Source organism: Lepisma saccharinum, chromosome 20 (genome assembly GCF_977018435.1).
Source record: "Lepisma saccharinum chromosome 20, izLepSacc3.1, whole genome shotgun sequence".
Taxonomy (NCBI): Eukaryota; Metazoa; Arthropoda; class Insecta; order Zygentoma; family Lepismatidae; genus Lepisma; species Lepisma saccharinum.
Window position 1 is genome coordinate 44411214 of NC_139248.1, and position 20288 is coordinate 44431501.

General features: G+C 37.7%; 1 protein-coding gene across 2 annotated transcripts in view; it reads right to left on the reverse strand.

Annotated features, from left to right (window-relative positions):
- LOC146003259 (RUN and FYVE domain-containing protein 2) overlaps positions 1 to 20288 on the reverse strand; it is a 134317-nt gene that overhangs the window by 91371 nt on the left and 22658 nt on the right. Inside the window, exons 1-2 of one of the 2 annotated variants that reach the window (XM_083141443.1) lie at positions 7150 to 7580; positions 758 to 936 (exon numbers count right to left, since the gene is read on the reverse strand). In XM_083141443.1, coding sequence (XP_082997569.1) covers positions 758 to 936; positions 7150 to 7345 — 375 coding nt within the window. In that variant the 5' untranslated portion in view covers positions 7346 to 7580. Of the gene's footprint in view, positions 1 to 757; positions 937 to 7149; positions 7581 to 20288 lie in introns of those variants that run through there. The other variant, XM_083141444.1, reaches the window with a different exon arrangement.

Below are 20288 nucleotides of genomic sequence, written 5' to 3' on the forward strand. Positions count from 1 at the left end.
ACGTGTAGGTTTAATTGTATCCTCTGCAAATATGCTGCATAAAGAAATGAACTGCCAGAGTAGTAAGTGAGGTGAGTGTACAACAATTTGTCACTGCACAAAATTATTATGGATATATATATATATATATATATATACACACACGATATGTGCAAGGTTTCATGTTTTAATCATTCTTCATTTTCACTTGTATCATATTCTGACTCACATGATCATCATGATCTGATTCTTGAGTCAATTCTTCATCTCGAAACACTTCAGATGAACTAGTGTTGCTCTCGTATGAAATGTCCTCCAATATCCACGCTCATGTTGTTTTTATGCTACATGTTTTCGAACGATTTATTTGAAAAATAATAAAAAAAATCTTATCACACCTCCTGAGCAAGTAAAAACTGCTAAAATATTTCACTCACTAAAGTGTTAAACAAAATTTACATTCATATCCACTTACAGAGCAAAATGGGAATTTCCAGATCTGCCATCACATTGCAGGTGACAGGAAATGTTACAAGTATGTCGCAGAAATAAATGGTCCATTTTCTGCCAATGTTTAGTCTCAAATGTGTGAAGGAAATGTGTATGTAACACCTGTGCCATGTAGCTTCTGTAACATCTATATATCATATAAAATCCTTTGAATAAAAATATATGCTGGAGTGGTTCTACATGCACGGAAAATAAATTAACACTCAAAATTAAATGTGTGATGGTCCTTTACACTCAACTGCTATTCAACAATGGCAGCTTTTCTTACCTTTTTTGGTTTCAATCCATGTCTCATAACATGTTCCAGGACAATAAAAAAGTGCTGCAGAGGCACATGGTCAGAATCTAGCATTCGTCCATATTTGAGTGAAGATTCTATAAGCTCCTTCACAACCAATTTTGATATGTTCACTAAGTTACTTCTTTCAATCACAACAGGATCTCGAACTGAAAAGAAAAATAAATAAATATAATTGGTTGTATGGGTGAGTGACTACAATGACAGAATGAATTATTTATTACATTAGGGATCACAAAACCCTCCACATTGTTTATATTCCAAGACCTTTCGAGCAATAAATAAAAAATGAAGTACCTTACAACTTATGGATGAAAACAGTAAACAGCTAAAATTTATTCTACTTTGTTCCAGCTATGGAAGGACATATTTGTAATTTATTTTTAATATTATATATTTAGGTCTAGGAATTAATTCGTGCGCCTGGACAAGAGATGGCGTAACGAGCGTATCGTCCCACAGTTCCGTGTATCCACACATGCGTTGAAAACTCCTGTCAGCGCGCATCGTTCGTAGTATAGGGCAGTTGCTTGACAAGTCAACAACAGCATTTTGTAGTCAACTGAACATGGCACAGTTCGTGCGAGATAAAGTGTTTTTGTGGGGTGTTCTGCTTCATTACTTTAACATGCAGAAAAGTGCTACCGAAAGTCATCGTATTTTGGTGGAAGTGTATGGTGACCATGCGCTAGCTGAGCGAACGTGTCAGAAGTGGTTTGCACGGTTTAGAAGTGGTGATTTCGGCCTGGAAGACCAAGAGCGACCTGGACAGCCAAACAAATTTGAAGACGAAGAATTGAGAGCATTGCTCGATCAGGATTCGTGTCAAACGCAGGAAGAACTTGCAGAAGCATTAGGCATTGATCAAACAACAGTTTCCAAACGCCTCAAAGCCATGGAAATGATTCAAAAGATGTCACATTGGGTTCCACATGAATTGAAAGACAGAGACGTTGAAAGACGAAAAACCATTTGCGAATTGCTGCTCCAAAGACAGAAAAGAAAGGGGTTTTTGCATCGCATTGTTACTGGCGATGAGAAGTGTATCCATTACGAGAACCCGAAACGAAAAAAGGCCTGGGTGAAGCCAGGTGAACCAGGTCCATCACAACCGAAATGAGATATTCACTGTGCAAAGGTTATGCTGTGCATATGGTGGGATATGAAAGGTGTGGTGTACTATGAGCTGCTGCAACAGGGTGAAACTATTAATGGAGAACGTTATCGATGACAATTAATGCGTTTGAAGCAAGCTCTGGCCAGGAAACGACCAGAATGGGAGAACAGACATGATAAACTTATTTTTCAACATGATAACGCTCGCCCACATGTCGCAAAACCAGTCAAAACCTATTTAGAAAATGTCAGATGGGAAGTTTTACCCCACCCGCCGTATTCACCAGACGTTGCTCCTTCGGACTACTACTTGTTTGATTGCATGAATAACGATTTGATTGGACAGCGGTTCACTTCTTCAGAAGATATCGAAAAATGGGTATCTGACTGGATCGCTTCAAAGGATGAGGACTTCTTTCGCCACGGAATCCGTAACTTGCCTGACATATGGGCGAAAGTGGTGGCTTGCGATGGACAATATCTTTCTTAAGGTATTTATGTATTTTGTGTTTGAACTACAGCTTCAATGTGTGCGTAACAACCGCACAAATTAATTCCTAGACCAAATAAAATTCCAGAATCACAGGCAGATTTCACACACAGGAATAGCCTGTATCAGTAGAAACTTTAATTTTTCTTAAGTGCATTGCCTTTTACTGTTACTATCACTGTTATCTCAATACAAATAAAACAAGTATAAAAGTTTAATTATCAATGTTTCAGCTTTATTTACTTGCACTTAAAAAAACAGATTTGATGAAAACCAATAAATAAATAAATAAATAAATCCCTCCTTATCCCTCACAGAAACAAAAAAAGTGACTCACTTAAAAGCTATATCGGAATTATTTAGAAAATAAAGCATGAAATTGATGATCTGTTTTAGTAAAAATGTACATAAATGCATGAAGGGTAGACAATGTAAAATGTGTAGTGCTGTCACATAGCCAATAGTGTTGTAATTGAGAACAAGGTTCATTTTAATGGAGACTTTATAGCATTATTGCACACCCAAATCCATGTCTTAAAATTAACAAATCGGTGCCTAAAATTTTCATCACTGTCATATTAGGATCAAAATGTCACCAAAGTATAAAATATCTCTCACCAAGAGCAAGATAGACACTGTAGGTTTATGTAGAACATTATAATGTATAACACTTTGCACTATCTGTTGTATAGGTCATGGGGAGAATTCATATGTGCAGCCTGCCATGCCACTATGGTGTGAAACATTGCCGCTGATTGGCCCATTCCCAAGCAACACGTGTCGCTTGTCACTTCTATGTGAATTCTACAATACATGTGGAAACTGTAACTGATGCAAATACCAAATACTGCCCCTCCCCATATCCAGTGTTTTAGTGCACATGTAAATAGTCTAAAAGATGCAAGAAAATCAACAACTTGTATTTCACCTTTGCACTAGTTTGAAAAAAAAAACCAGGTTAAATGATGTCAAGCTGGCAACACTGGAAAGCAATATTAGTAACAACCGTATATCTATATTTTGTTATAGTAATAGTATGTTACATGCATCGAAATGTGCTCCGACTCACACCATCTACCTCTATCTTGCTAATGTTTGGTAATACACCTGATATTTTGAGTTTGAGTTGTTTTAAGTCCACTTTATGCACAGTAAGGCTAATCGCGACTGGACCTACAGTTTAAAGTAGGATCCAAACCACTATGAGCATCCACAGAGTGTCAAATGTGGGATTCCTTAATTACAAGGCGATTATATTACCACTATGCCACCAGGGAGATCCAACTGGTATTTTGGTGACCACATTTAGATCTCTCCAAATTTGAAAATATGCAACACCTAGCAAGTTCTAATATGAGCTCGTTCACTTCTGAGTGTTGATTTGAAATGACCAAGTAACTCTATTCATGTGTCATTTAAACAATAGAACTTCATTGAGCACTCCTCTTCACATAAAGTGGCACATTCTCCAACTGCCCAACCCTATAGTGTGCTACTTCACGTGAACAGGAGTGTACACTACTGTTTAAGTCCACTTTATGCACAGATAGGTTAAATGGGTCTGTATTTCAGGAAAAAGTGGGATCTGAAACACTGTTCAATGTGTGTCTATTAAGAATCAAACCCAAGGACTCTTGATTACAAAATGACAGAATTATCACTGTACCATCTAAGAGGCCCTACACTACAAGTGCCCCATGACTTAGTGAATAGTGAAGAGAACCGAAAGAGCTTGATAGAATAACAAATCCAAAGAGCTGAAATTAAAAGCAGAGAAGAGTGAAGGCCACTCTAGGACCTTGATAAAATTCAAGTATAATTCCCAGTTTTCAAGGTAAACTTTCCAAAAATTCAAGGCTACAAAGAGATGTTTTCTCTATTTCAGCCTTACTTATTTCCACCTCTCACCACCCACCCAGACACACACACAAACACTATATATATACGTATACACATACAATATTAAATTCACGGTGTGGAGTTATTTGCCACTTCACATACTCAGACTCAAAATACATCTACAAACAGTAAGTCACAAATGTAACGGGATATATTAATCTACGAGAAATTGTTAATTGTGTAAGAATTTCAAATTTACCTATCGACTCCTGATGAACTTTTTTCTGAGATGGCAACACTGCTAGTCACGTTGCTACATATATTTTTGTGTGTTCCTTACATGGTTATATTGTTGCCAAAACAGAGGATCAATATCTCGGGACTGAATTATCCATCAGAGAGAGAATTAACTTTAAATTAATTACAGTTAGTGAATTTTTGGATCTAACCTGGGTGCATTTCCTGTTTCCACCTAGTTGGGTCTCGAAATTTAACTATTTTTACAATATTTTAATTTTATATCAATAACTTGTTTCATATTCGAAATATTCCCATTGTGGACTTCATGTAAGACACCGCTCCACACTTTATTTCTCTCTCTCTCCCTCTCGTTGGTTTATCACGAGATGAGTATAATTGGCGATTGGGTGAAGGGTCACTCGATTAAAATACCCATGCCCACACTACGACTCGACAATACCTATATGACTCTCTTTCTCTCTCTAGTTTTATGGTTTTTGAAGCAGCCAGTTTTATATTATAAGTGAAAAACTTCTCTGTTGGTCACACAAGGATGACGTTTTATTGTTATTTTTAGTCTCAAATGCTTCGCGTAAGAAAATCTCCTCCTATAGAAACATGAAAAGATTAAGACGGTTATGCGATACAGTCGATATGCTGGTACTTCGGAGGTAATGCATTCAGGCTCCATGGTCGGACATCCTGGAAGTTTTATCCAAAGTTTTTTTCTCAATATTTCCCTGCGAATGGTGAAATGACACATTTCATTAAGGCCGCGGGCGCCACCTTCCACTTCTTGTTCTTTGTTTAAATCTCTCGTCGTTTCATCTCCACCGGAACCATAGCGGTTGACCTAAGTGAGGTGAAATCACCTCAGCTCTGGCCGGTATCGTTGCAGACCTCTGTGGTGGACTGGTTATCATTGCACATCGCGTTACGATGCCAGGAGTCCTGGGTTCGAATCCCAGTCTGGGCATGAGGGTTCTTTGTGAGTTTCCCTTTATCAATTTCATGAAATCATCACTCATCCTTATCTTCGCGATTAGCCAAAAGTGACTGAAAGCGAAGTAAACCAAACTGGCCAATCAGTTTATCTATCGTCACTTGAGTGTCTAACTGCTGACAGGAGACGGGAATAATAGAATCAACGAAATGGTAGAAGAGTTTATGGCCTCTGTTCAAGTTAACATCACAGCATAACTGGGTTGATGGATGGAAACCATTGGGATTGCTAATCTTTCTTTGTGGGGTTAGGTGGTAGATCAGCATCTGCTGAACCTCGTCCAAGAATAAAGGCTACTGAATTCAAATTTAATAACGGTGCGTTTTTTTATATATATAATGTTTCTTAATGTATATATAAGGCAATCGGGATTATGATCTGAAACATTGTAACGTGACAAAATGAAAATCTGACCCCTCTTTGTCTCAACGAAAAGTTACAACGTCCTGAAGAGATGAACCATTCCTTTCGCAACGAGAACGCACACAGACTGCGGAAGTGGTCATCCACCACGTGTATTTATATTTGTCTAATTATACGTCACTTTCTTGCCTCTTTTAAACTAATAGCCACGATGATGAATGATTAAATGAAATCCGAAGGCGGGAAAGGGAACGAGATTATGAGTCGACCACTCAACACGATTTGACACTGAAGCGGCTAGTAATAATATAATAACAATAATAATAATAAAGCTTCTCTCAGCGCACCCCCTTTGCTCAATTGAGCAGAACTCTGTGTACAATGATGTACAAATGTTGTACCCTCCTCTTTAATCTTTACTCTTTAACCTCATCGAGTGGCCACTTTATCAGAACAGGAGATGTTAAAATATGTATATTGAAATAGGATTTACATACACCAAATAACGCTACCATAGGTATTTTAAGGAATAAGTAATGTTGCTTTTCTTCATGCCAAGTAAACCAAATTATCACTAATTTACATTAAAACAGCCGACCTCCGTGGCGGAGTGGTTATAGCATGGCATGCTACCGGCGCCAGGAAGGGGGGGGGGAGGAGTTGGGTTCGAATCCCAAACTGGGCATGGATGTACTTTGTCAGTGTCCCTTCATCAATTTCGTCATATGATCACTCAGCCTCGTCGTCGCGATTAGGCAAAATAGGAAGAAAAGCGACGCTAAATAAATCAAACATCACTGCAGAATTTATAAAAAATGGTGCGGGTTGTTTTTGGTAAAATAAGAAGAAGAATTGCATTTCCGTTTAGACAGTACACACAAAGTTTTTCTTCAGTTAACTCTGCTTCTGGAACACGCCTACAAAGATGAACATCGCAGGTTCGCATCCTGGTAAGAGATGGTTATTTCTATGTGTGTATACAATAACACATTTTATCAATTCATCATTTATCCTCATTGTTGCGATTAACTTTCTAGGTTGAAAATTGACAAATACCCAAAATAGAAATAGAGTTTATACTTCAGAAATTTACAGTATGACCAAAATAGCACAATATTTTGCCAAAGTATTTTCAGCATGCGCATATTATTAAACTATATTCAACACATAATTTAAGAAAATAAATTCCTAACTTATTCATTGAGAACAGAAGTCGAGACACACACACACACATCAATAACTACAGCTGAAAGGTGAATCACCGACCCTAACGCTGAAAGGTGAATCACCGACTATAACACAGAAACTTACTATGCATCTGTCGCAACATGCCGAAGACCGCTGGGGGATCTGGAGTGGGTGGCGAGGGCTGTTGGCAATTTTCTGGAACACTGAACTCAACATCCTGCAGCTCTTTCAAACACAACCATTCTCCATCAACTGACACTCGGAAATTACACAAGTAAATTGTGTCTTGAGCGCCGGCCATTGCCTGGTCATACATCATGAAGTTTGCAGTGGCCCTCTGCGCAGTGTTTATTACATGCTCCTTTCTCACTATTCTTCAACGGGGAATTCAACAGATACGCGCGAACATCAAATACATCCAAGTGAAACGTGCGATGAAATGCACTCAAACACAGGTTCAATCTTCAGCAATGACAAAATGTAATACTTCCGTATTGAGAGTATTTATATCAGGTACCACACGCTGTAAGGCAGAAGCAATGCGAATAGGTACAACTCCCCGGTATTGATTTTTATACAAAAATGGCTCAGAGATGTCAGCACAGTCTACAGCGTCCTAATCAATATCTCTGGGTTTTTAAACGTAATATTTTCGCTGTAGTCCTCAACGCGATTAAAAGATCGAAATAAAACGAATAATTGTAATGAGAAAAATAACAGTTTACTAATTTCACGATATCCAAATGTAACTTATCTGTTCTTGTTCTCTTCGTTAAGCACACACAATCAGTGACGGCGCCGAAGCGGCGAAGTTCCCCGTCGGCTACCGCAGCCAAATATGCAATTTTGTATGGTTTGAGTTTCGATTTAAGGCTAATCGGGACTGGATATACAGTTTAAAGTGGGACCACTTTTGCCTACACCGAGTATTGATTACAAGGCAAAGACGTTACCACTACGTTCACATTCATTTTTTTCCTAGCGCCGTCACTACAATAATAGTTTATTAATTTTGTTTAATTTACTTCGCATTTCTGCCAATCGGCTAATCGTGAAGATGAGGATCAGTGATGATATGATGAAGGGACACTCACAAACAACACCCATGCCCAGGCCAGGATTCGAACCCTGGCGACTGGCGTCGCAGCACGCCTCGGAGGATGACACTGCAAACAATAACTCGCCCACTTTAAACTGTAGGGCCAGTCCAAGATTAACCTATCTCTGTATAAAATGGACTTAAAACAAATGCTCAAAACAGCATAAAATAACCATTAAGTTATGGTCCCCAAAATGTGTATCTATTTTATTGAGACATGCTAATCGAGACTGGAACATTCACAACGGTAGAGTTTATTAGTGTGGGAAAGAAAAAAGTACTTCGATGTTCATTTCATGCTGTTGCATGCACTCTAAGATGTTTATGGCCACAGCCCCGACGAAATACAACATTTTTATTTTGCATACTTTACGTCGCTTTTCTACATATTGGGTTAATCGGGACGATGAGGATAAACTGACGAAAAAATGGCGAGACAATCATGGTAATAATATAAACCTTCAATGAAGTTAGAGTACGACGGATAACTCCCCCCCTGCCAAAAATACATGCATAATTTCCTGGTCTTCTAAATATTCTTGCTTCTGTTTTGTGAAGTCCCAGGAAGCTCAAAACTATGTGTATAGACTTCTAGTAAGGTCAACAATTTGGCGGCATCTTTACTTCAAATGACTTGATAAGTTTAGGTACAGTAATAGTTTTTCTTCAACTTGCAACCTTTCTGTAACACATCGACCAATGTTTATTGAAAAGGTCCTTTTCCCCAGAAATCCTCATAGTTCATTTGTCATATGTGTGGCATTTCTAAAAGAGATAAACTTTTTTGTATATATATATAATAAAAAGTAAATTAAAAATATGCTTACAATGAAGACTTCAGGAATGGAAGGTAACTGAAATCATATAAAGACAGCAAAATGTGTTTCTTAGTTCCATGAGAGGATTGAATGTGCCAAGTTTCATGAAAATCTGAGCCCACCCGTCAAAACCCTATTTTCTTGAAGTAACTTGGAAAGTGCATTATTTTACTGGCATTACCTTGATACATTCAGAAGTGGAGGATTTATCTGCTATAATGATACATAGTTTGCTGGGGGTGAGGGTTTTGCATTTCTCACAATTCAACAAGAAACAGTTGCCTTTAATTCCTGAGACAATTCAACCTTCCAGTAACGTTTCACGTGTCGAAACTTCCGCAAAAGAGAATAATCCAGTTCTCTTGAGAAAGATTATATTCGGACACAACGGTGTACTTGCAATAAATAAATAAATACATAAATTTGTAACATATGTGCAAAATTATACGGTACTTGGATAGGTACAGGGTGTCCAAAAAGTCATCCAACCAAGATTTTGAACATGCATAACTTTCGTACAAAAAGCGATCGAGTATTACCTTTGTCTATGGATTTTTTTGTCTATTTTTGAAACATTAAACAAGAAAACCCTGCTCTACATGAACGTTCAGTGTGTGTGGGGGGGGGGGAACTTTACGAAGGTGTAAAAAAAAAGTTATTGTACGAAGTAAAAAAGAAACTAATAAAAAACTGTGGAGTCGCTTGCAATTTTCGATGTGTATCGATGATCTCTGTGGGTATTTATAGAATTCTATTGAAAAGTGACAAAAATTGTAGTGTGAAATAAAAAAAATGCACTCGTCTTGCAAACTCAACGCATTATATATCTATCGCTTTTACAATTTTATCTGACAGTACAAAAAAAATCTGAGCGGCAATAACGAAGATGATTTGCATACATTCAGGGTAGAAAAATCCGTTTTTCGATGGTTTGTAACATGTAACATGCTCAATGAGCATATGATTAGTAAGAAAATGTAGCAAAAAGTTAGTGAGATCAATTTCGATTGACAGAATCTCTTAAATTATCGGTATTCTACTTATTTTCATATGTTTATATTAGACTGCGTTTTGAAAAAAAATATATATTCCAGGCAGGCACGCATCTAGAAATATGTTTCGGGGGAAGGGTCCGAACCATATGTTTCAGGAATAAAAATAATGTTTATATTAAAATAATTATAAATCAAATTAATACTAATTACAATACATAAATTAATAGTATATTATTATTACACGATTAGGTAAAAATACTATAAGAATAGAGATATAAGAGTGCATATTCATTACGTAGCTTACCCTGTAGTTAATATCGGAATAATTTACATAAAAACAAGTGCCCTGGCAATGAAAGTAATGTCAAATAGATGAATAATTGAATATTTATCGAATAACAAAAATGACGTTACATGTAGTTGGAGAAAAGTAAGTTTCTGATTAAAATTTTGTGCATATTATTTTGAGTAGTAGTGTACATAAATCTTCTTTGTAATGTAATTCAAAGCTGTATGATCTTTGTAAAAAGTTCAGAGGAAATTAATAACCATCGATTATGCAACAAATGCTAATATTTTCATTACTTTATTTTAGTACTTGGTGTTGCTCACGGGACGGGACATGTCCCGTCTCGTCTCGTTTTCGAGACGAGACACGAGACGGGACAAGCCTTTTGAAATTCGAGACGGGACGAGACGGAATGCCTTTCTCGTCTCGTTTTCGAGACGAGACACGAGACGGGACGGGACGGCTTTTGAAAAGTCTCGTCTCGTCCCGAATGTCTCGAAAAAAAAAAAAAAAAGCAAAATATTTAATCAGTTGCAAATAGTTGTTTGCTTGGAATAAAGTATTTCAATTAGAAACGTTGATAAGCGTGTATTAAGTCAAAAGAAGACTATTCTAGAGAGAGGAATGAATGAAGACCTAAACTTATTTTCAATACTCTTTCAAAACACAGCATTACTCCCCATTTTTGTTTTTCAATATATTACAGGTTAATAACTTTATGTTACGATAGTACTCCAGATACTAATACAATTCTGAATAACGTGAAGTAAAAGGGCAGGTAGAGAAGGTGGAAGGAGGGGCCAAAAGATCGTGGAATGTCTGCGTCCGAGGTTTATCTTGTAAAAATAGTCTCAGCTCTATAGGTTGGACCGACGGATATGGTTTATTTTTATTATTTAATTTTTACATCAAAGGGTGTACAGAAGTGAATGTTATTAGGAAGTAGGAAAAACATTGTAGGAAATATGGCAGTACAAATTGATAAGGAGTTGTTGGGAAAGTTATTAAGGAATCCAAGATATTAGCAAGACTAAGAGAAGGAGATAATTAGGGACAAATAATCTTGCATTATCCCACTCCGAACAGCTGAGAGCTAAAGAGAAGGAGAAAATACGGGAAATATGGAAAGAAGTAATTTGGTGATTTTAGTGTTTACAGGGAACCACGACAAGATTTTACCACATGATTATTTGCACGGGTTGCGAAATTATTAGAATGTTATGGAAATTTCGGATATGTCTTTGTTGAGAAAATTCTTGTTGTTTCCCTCAGGCATTCTACAGGTGGTTGGATTCGATTTTTTTACGTCCGTTTGAAGATTATTTCCAATGCTTTTATTTTATTTATTTATTTCTTATTTAAGGAGAATACTATTCCTTGGATTGTAATAACGAAATACTGAGGCTGATATAGAATAGATTTCAAATGAAGGAAGTGCACTAAGTTCTGTATAATCGTCGTAGAAGGAAACTTTGTTCTATGAGGGGACTCCCCGATGGTACAGTGGTAGCGTCGTCGCCTTGTAATCAAGGGGTCTCGGGTTCGATACCCGGTGAAGGCACATTGTGATTTGAATCCCACTTTAAACAGTGGGTCCAGTCCCGATTAGCCTTTCTGTAAATCAGATGAAGGAATGTTGTAGCTGTTCTTTTTATTCTGTAAATTTAGCCTTCAAGTTTATGAGCAAAATACATGTAGTATCCACTGTCTACATTTTCACTCGTTACTAAACACATTTCACAAAGTAGTTTTATCGAACTTCAGAGGGAAGCTGACAGCAATGTCAGGGTGGCTGGAGCTTGTTTACGACCAGGGTGTATTCCGAGACTATTTTTCGGCCGTTCCCCACTGAGGTTTCGCTTTGAACAATGGACACCGTTGCTTGAGAGGGCAAACACCAAACATAGGACGAGGTTGACCTGCAGTAGCGGGTACGTGCCATAAATCCAGGCCTAAAGTAGGAATGAAAGTTGATGCAAGGGAGGGGTAATCAAAATTCTGTAATTTGGTTTGCTTGCTGACAGGAAGTTTTGCAGGAAAAGCTGAAAAGGAAAACGGCAGACTTTGAATGGAAGAGGGACAGTGAACACAAGTTCTTTGTATTATTCGCCGACACACAAGCTTCCATTTAGAAGATGAGGCTATCAGCAGCGAAGTTATTAGAGGGTTGGGAGCAGTGACGACGCCAGAGGGGAGCAGGGGGACGCCCCATGTCAGACACTTCGCCCCCCCGCCCCCGCCCGGGCCCCCAACTGAAGTTAATTAAATATCGAATAATAAGAGAGTTCACCTTTTCAAAGTGGTGTATTCTGCATGATATCACTTTCCTGCTTATAATATCAACTTGATTAACAAATATTAATTTGTTTCGTCCAAGATTCGAGCGCCGACCTGGGCATAGGTGATTTCTCATTCATTTATGTCCTGTAATAGCCGAGATTAACCTAAGTTTTAACCAGTCTTACGAACTGGGAAAAAGTGTTGAATGTGGATGGTTTTAAAACATCACGAATATTTTCAGGACCACAAGACATCATCTGTAGTACGCGCAAATTATTCTAATCGTGGTCGTTAGTGACAACGATAATTATTAAAAGACATTCAAAGTTGATTCAAGATTTGGTTGGTTGGTTGATTTGGTGTTTTAAGTCCACTTTATGCACAGTAAGGCTAATCGGGACTGGAGTTATAGTTTAAAGTGCCTCCACTGGGTATCGAACCCAGGACCAAAGGTGATCGAAGAAAACCCGACACTACATGTCAGTTGTTGTGGATTCATCGCGGTTTCTTACTATTCAGGGACTTGAATTTCGAGATGATGAGTCTGAGGAAACCTTAACAATGGGAATTTCTTCGATACTCTTGAAGCTAATGAGGGGATATTATTTGGAAATGTATTGAACGTGAACCTTAAAATGCAAATTACACTTAAAATTCGATTCAAAACATATCGCGGGCAGTTAAAACAACGCTTATTAGGATTTGCCATTCTTCAATCATTAGATGCAGGTTCGCTCTTTCTCGTACATATCAAAATCGAAGAACTTCTTCCCGCGAACTCCATAGGTGCCTGTAAATGTCGGGCACAGACATACGTTGGAGTGGTAGAGTAAGAGTAAGTAATGCCAGGGTCAGAATATTTCTTGAATTATGAGATAACTGTAACCTTTGTGTGATCTTTTATCCTGTGATAACATTTCCCTGAAAGGAAACACAATTTTTGCTAAAAACTCTTCAGCGTTACGAAGATGGTTGTCCTTAAAATCTTTGAAAAGGCTTGCTCGAAACAGGATGCTGGATGCAAACTGCCTCCCTCATTTGGCTGTTCTTGCCATTGAGAAGAAATGTCAAGTCCTGGACGTACCAAAGGTGGCAATGTGTTCTCCAAAGCACATAGAGCAGAATTCTCCTACAGGAGAATTGCACTTCACTAAGTGCCTCATATTGTTTCTAATACTTAAGAAGATTCATTTCTTCCAACGTCACGTATATTTTGCAAGAAAATTAAACTCTTCGAAGCATTATTTTCATCACTTATATTATTATCTTATAACTTAAATATTTATATCAGTAGTTTCATCTCAAGAAAGACGATGAATTATAAAATTATGAATGTCTTTCAATACTGAAATAGGCCACTAGAGACAACGCAACTTACCAATAAAAAAAATTAATGTCTTTATTAAAACGAATCATGTGGAGATAAATTCGTAATCAAGAAGTAAATTTAGGCAGTAAACGTCCACTCTAAATAAAAAACAAACACAAAACACCATACATGAATATAATAATAATTATAATAATAATAATTATTATTATAAGTATTATTATATAAGCATATATATGTGTAGTGTTTTCGGGTGTTTTAATGTGACTGCCCCCTTACAATATTTTGTTGCCAGCCTTCCCCCCCCCCCCCCAGTCATATTTCCCTGGCGCCATCACTGGTTGGATGCAAATTTATTAGGACGAGGAAAGTAACATTAGCTGTTGACAGTGTTGCACCAAAGGACGTGATATGTGCTACTGTTTGTATAAATGATAGGAAATTTAAGCAAAAATTTATAATTGTTGATACTTGAGAGTTGTTTCCTTCATTTGATCGTAGGAAGACGTTTTCTGAGACAGAGTGGGATTATTTTACACATACATGGGAAAGGGTGGTTGTTTAAAGATAGAGACGTATTTTGCACATTTTTTAAAAGTTCAGATAAAACTTGAATTTAGCCTTACTGTTATGAAAAGAAATAACGCAGTACAAGGAAATAATAACTTCACATTTCTCGCACCTGGTGGGATGCAACACAAGAGTATTGCATGAAGTCTATGAACGAGGATGAAGAGGGATATGTGAAATTTGATTTACCTGCGGGTGAATTAGTGGATTCTAATATTCTTAAGGTTGAATTTTTTTTTTTTTAAGTCCACTTGATTTACAAATAGGCTAAATCGCTAACCAAACTACAGTGCGATACGATCCACTTTGTGCCTCCATTGGGTATCGAATGCGAGGACCCTTCATTACAAGACCTCGACGATATTACTACGCCATCAGGGAGGCACCCAATTTACACAAATATATTGATTTCAATAACACGTTATATGCATAATCTGATAATGATGCACTTTTGATGCATCTAAACATATTTTTTTCAACTATAGCATGTCTAAAAGAATCATGGAAGTTGGGATTTTTATAACTTCAGGAGGCACGGCTCTGTAAATGTGCAATATAAAATAAATGCAGGTTTGCCTTCCATACGTGGTGGTTTTGTCACGTTTCTTCGCTTCGTAAAACATACACTTTTGCAGAAACGGCTTCTTGCATCCTCCTGGGGCCTTGCTCTAGCTAAACAAAAAATATATTTGTTTAGCATAATCGAGGCTTACATATTCCTGCCGAACTTACTAGAAAACAAGGATTCTATTGGGATCATACTGTTTTGAATGACAGTATCAATGAAGATTTATGCACGCTACTACTTATAATAATGAGCATAAAATATTAATCAGGAACTTTATTTTTCGTCAACTGGATGTAACATATTTTTTTGTTATTCAGCAAATATTCAATTCATCACCTTTTTTGACATTAATTTTCTTGCCAGGACAGTTGTTTTTATGCAGATTTTGACGATGTTAACTACACGTAAGCTAGATATTAGCTAATATTCGTGCTGTTATATTACTATACTTCTACCATCTTTGTAACATTTCATGCAATAACAATAACATAATTGATTAATTTACATATTCAAGTGAATAGACCTATGAATTATATTAATGTATTAATTTAAACATTTGCTTATTGTTGTCGTTAATGTTATTATATTATTATCATTTTTTCTGAAACACTTGGCTCGGACACCCTCCCCCGACATATATTTCTAGATGCGTGCCTGCCGAAGGATAAAGATCAAGCGGTGGCGGTACCGGACTTAGAGGATAAAGGGAAAATAAAGAAGTATGTGCGTCATAAGCTGAGCATAAGAAACAGCACAATATCACAAAGAAACACTTTTTGAAACTTATGTCATAGAAGATATTTAACAATATTAAGAACAATAAATGCTTTCTATTTGTAATATACTAAATATTGAAATTTTAAATAGTCTTTTGTGTTCGTACTACACATTTAAAAACTTTTTTGTTGCTCCCCAGCGCTAAGCTTAGAATTTAAAGAAAAAAATGTACATTTGATAGTGCACGGAAGTTCGACATTCAGAAAGAAAGAAGGTCTATTGGAAAACATTTCAAGACTTCCAAAAGGTATAGCAGTAATGAAAAAGAGCACTCACTTATACCGTGTTTGTTACAACCTGTCCGGCTTCCCGCGCTAGCTGATTGCTGGCTTTTCTAGCATAAACCAAGCGGTGTTGCTGCTGAAGACCGCCTGAACTCCGTGCTGGGGAAAGCCAAAGCCAGGCAGCAAATTAAAATACGCAACGTGACAACAGCGTCTACGTAAGCTCCTCTCTTCTGGCTTCAATTCGCTCCTCGCTGCCCAGCAGACGACTTTTTTCTCGTTTCTCATTGGCACCAAAACTGTCGAGCGATCGCTAGCGCGGGAAAGGGACAGGTTCTAACAAACTCGGTATAAATGTACGATGGATAGATAGTTGTATGAAGCGAGAAAAACCACAAGGTAGATTTCATAAGATACCTAGCAATCAGTGACCAACAAACTGCATTTTTAATATTTATGTCCTCATGATTAACGAACCTTATTTATTCTCACCACGCAATGAGTAAAATATTAGGAGCTTTATCCCACTTTCCGGAAAAATATTTTGTGTTTCTGCTACTTTTGACTTTTGTTGGCATGATATCCCGGATCACTTTTAGGAGACGAGACGAGACAAAACGAGACGGGACGAGACGAGACAGAACCCTTCGAGACGGGACACGAGACGGGACAAACTAATATTTTCGAGACGAGACACGAGACGAGACAGCATTTTTACGAGACGGGACGGGACAGACCAAAATCTCGTCTCGTCTCGTGGGCAACACTATTGGTGAGTCTTTCGGGGGGGGGGGTCCGGAACCCCTAAATACGTCTTTCCTGTCCTTCAAAGCCTTATGATCCCAATATAATCTTTGTCTTACAATAAGTTCAGAGGAGATTATACAACAAATGCTAAACGAGTATATTTTCATTATTTAATTTTCGAAGTTAATAAGTCTTTCGGGTAAGGGGGGCGGGTCCGGACCCCTAAATACGTCGTTCGTGTCCTTCAAAGCCTATGATTCCACTATAATCCTTTTCTTCCAATAAGTTCAGAGGAAATTATACAACGGCTAAACAAATATATTTTTCATTATTTAATGTTAGTACTTGATAAATATTTCGCGGGGGGAGGTCCGGACCCCCCCTAAAGGGGGGGTTTGTCCTGCATCATTGATTCCAGGCACAATCTAAATTTTTGACAAAAATCTCAGCAACTCTTCTGCTGTGAAGTGGACAGTTCTATCAGGGACGGCGCGACGGGTAGACGAGGGTGGGTACTGCCCACCCGATTGCCCACCTGAACAAATTCAAGACGTAAGTGTTTAGGAAAATATAAATGCTTCAACAAGAAAAGTACATTCTTGTCTTTACTCGGTCCACATATTTCTAGAAAGTGTCACAAATTTTCCAAATTTCGTTCATTCGCTGTTTTTGGTTTTACATTAGTTTACTGAGTTAGAAACGGAAAATGGTTAGAAAATATGTTGATGAATAATATCTGTCAAATTGAAACTTGAAACATGATCCAGTTAATGCTTCTGTGGTTAAATTAATGAAATATCTGGCTATTGCCATAGTGCACGTTTTCCGAGGAGGTAGTATAAAATCATACAGAATGGAACAAATATCTAAAAACAACCAAACACGTAAATAAAAACATTTTATTTCCATATGGTATGAAAAATTACTTCCATCCATGACAAGGCTTTCTTATCAGTACCGTACGCAGGATTTCATTCTAAAACTTTCTCCAAATGCACATTAGCAGTGTTTTATTACAATTTAATTAATTAATCAATTACTAATACATATAATTAATTAGTTTAATTACTCATAATTCAGATGCTGTTACTACTAATACCACTACTACTATTAAGTAGTAGAGATCTACATAAATATATTTATGAAAGCAATAGAACGAAATTACTTTCTAAGCCTCGCGACAGGTTAACCTTGCAGCAACTTTTCGCATATATAGACCCAAACGTGCGCGCAGAAAATAGTTCCGCTTCAATACTGCGGCTTTTCTCACTGTCTGTGATATGAACAGCTCGGCGGTTAAGGCGAGACTGGCATGGGGATGCTGAGTGCCGTTTTAGAGTGGATGGATACATACAACCTTCTGCAAACTAAATCTGTCGCGGGGTTTAGTTATTTAATTTTTAACAAATTCTAGGAGTATGTCAACTTTGTTACGAAATAATTTTCTAGTCGACGTATTTTTTTAAAAAACTGATGATATGTGAGACATTTTAAGTGTGAAGAAAATCCATACGAACAAGCAAATATGTATATTAAAATAAATGGAAATAATCAAAGTATGGAACTCATCCAAGGAGCCGCGGTGGTCTAGTCCAGGCACGTGTCCAGGAATTTCTTTGGGGGGGGGGGGGCTGAACACCATATTTTCAAGTGGTATAGATAGAACCTCACAATTGTATGTTTAAGGCCAGTGGTGTCGATTGGGTTCCAAAACGGGGGGGGGGGGGGTTCTTTCTCTTGGTAGACAAGGCCTAGGATTAAGAGGCCATAGTGTGGAGGCAAAAAAAATGGGGAACAACTATCCCCTAAGTCGTTGCCACTTTAATCAGAACGTGAAATCGGAATGTTTTTTACCACTCGACACCCCTGTTTCCATGCATTTGCATTGTGTTCCGGAACCATCTGAGTATGTGTGTTTGTCCATTTCTTCTCATCAGGCATCAAAACATCTATGGTGTCTTTGAGTGTTTTTACGAAGCTGTTACACATGCACGGGATGGACAACCCACTCGACAACGCGAGGTGGACAGACAGTTCTCGAATATTTCTCTGGTTCGAACCTCAACACCACTAATGTGTCTTGCCCTCCTATGTTTTCAGGTCCTATATAAGCAGAAACCCACGAAACTGTTCATCAGTAGCGTACGCAGGATTTCATCAAGGGGGGTGTTATTTCGAAAACTTTCTACAAATTCACATTACCATTGTTTTATTATACTTTAATTAATAATAATAAATTAATTAATAATTATTATAATTAATTAATTAGTTTAATTACTACTAATGCAGCTGCTATTTATGAAAGAAATAGAACAAAATTACATTTATTTTGTTTCTTGGTTACAAAATGATTGTCTAGATAAGTGAGACATTTTAAGTGTGAAGAAAATCCATAGAAACAAGCAAATATATTAAATTTATTGAAATAATCAAAATATGAAACTCATCCAAGGAGCCGCGCTGGTCTAGTCTGACAACTTCGTGGGATATCCGGGTTCGATTCCCGGAATTAGTTGGAATTTATCCAGCCTTGTCTCCGCACCCAGCCTCATAGCAATGGGTGGGTACTTGAGAGCAACCCTGGGGGATGAAGGCTGCCGGAGCATGGTGCTGATCACATCACCTGCAAAATAGTTCGAGATCGAGAATCTTTGGGGCCCACCACACCACTACGTGTGCCTTCATGGCAGGGTGCTATATGCAGGGGGGAATTTACATTACCTTTACCTATGGAACTCGCCCAGGATGATGATGAAGCGCGAGAATACATGTTCCTAAATTCCACTGAGTCTATGTTTTCGTTGAAAAGTAAGTTTATAGACATTCCAACACATTTATCACTTCTAAGTGATTCACAAAGCACTTCTTCAACATTATGTAATGATGTGGATGTAGATTCAGCATCACTTGAGAGTTCACAAGGGGTTGTGAAATCAGTACCGGGAAGAACGTTTGCAATAAGGTCGGCACACTGCGACGAAGCAAGGAATTTTCACAATTCTCGCGAGAGTCACTGCGCGACTTTTTGCAAAACAAATTGCAAAATTGAACTTTGCGGCCGCTTAGATTGTGTTAGGAATGTTGTGTTTTTCTTCATGCTGCATGGGAATAATAATTAAAATAATAATAATAATAATTATTATTATTATTACTGTCGCATATCTTTGACTGTGATAAATTAGCCATTTTTATTTTTTTTCTACAGCATTTTCCATAATATTTCAAAAGCTCAAGGGGGGGTTTAAACCCGGTAACCCCCCCTTGCGTACGCCACTGCTGTTCATATACAGGCCTAAGCACTCGCAAGTGTTCAAAATTGCCTGTCACAGCTTCCGCAGTCTTGTCATATATCGGCACGAAACAAAGTCTTCTCGAATATAGCTGGATCACGAAACAATGCAGTGAAAACCCTTCCGTTTCCAACACATCTAATGTTTCGTCTCCCAATATGATCAAATGCTCACTCATTTATCTCCAGTGACATGGCCGTAGGCAGGAAAAAAATTCGGGGGGGGGGGCGGGTGTCATTCATAATTGTTCTCATGGGCGTCGCCAGAAATTTGAATAA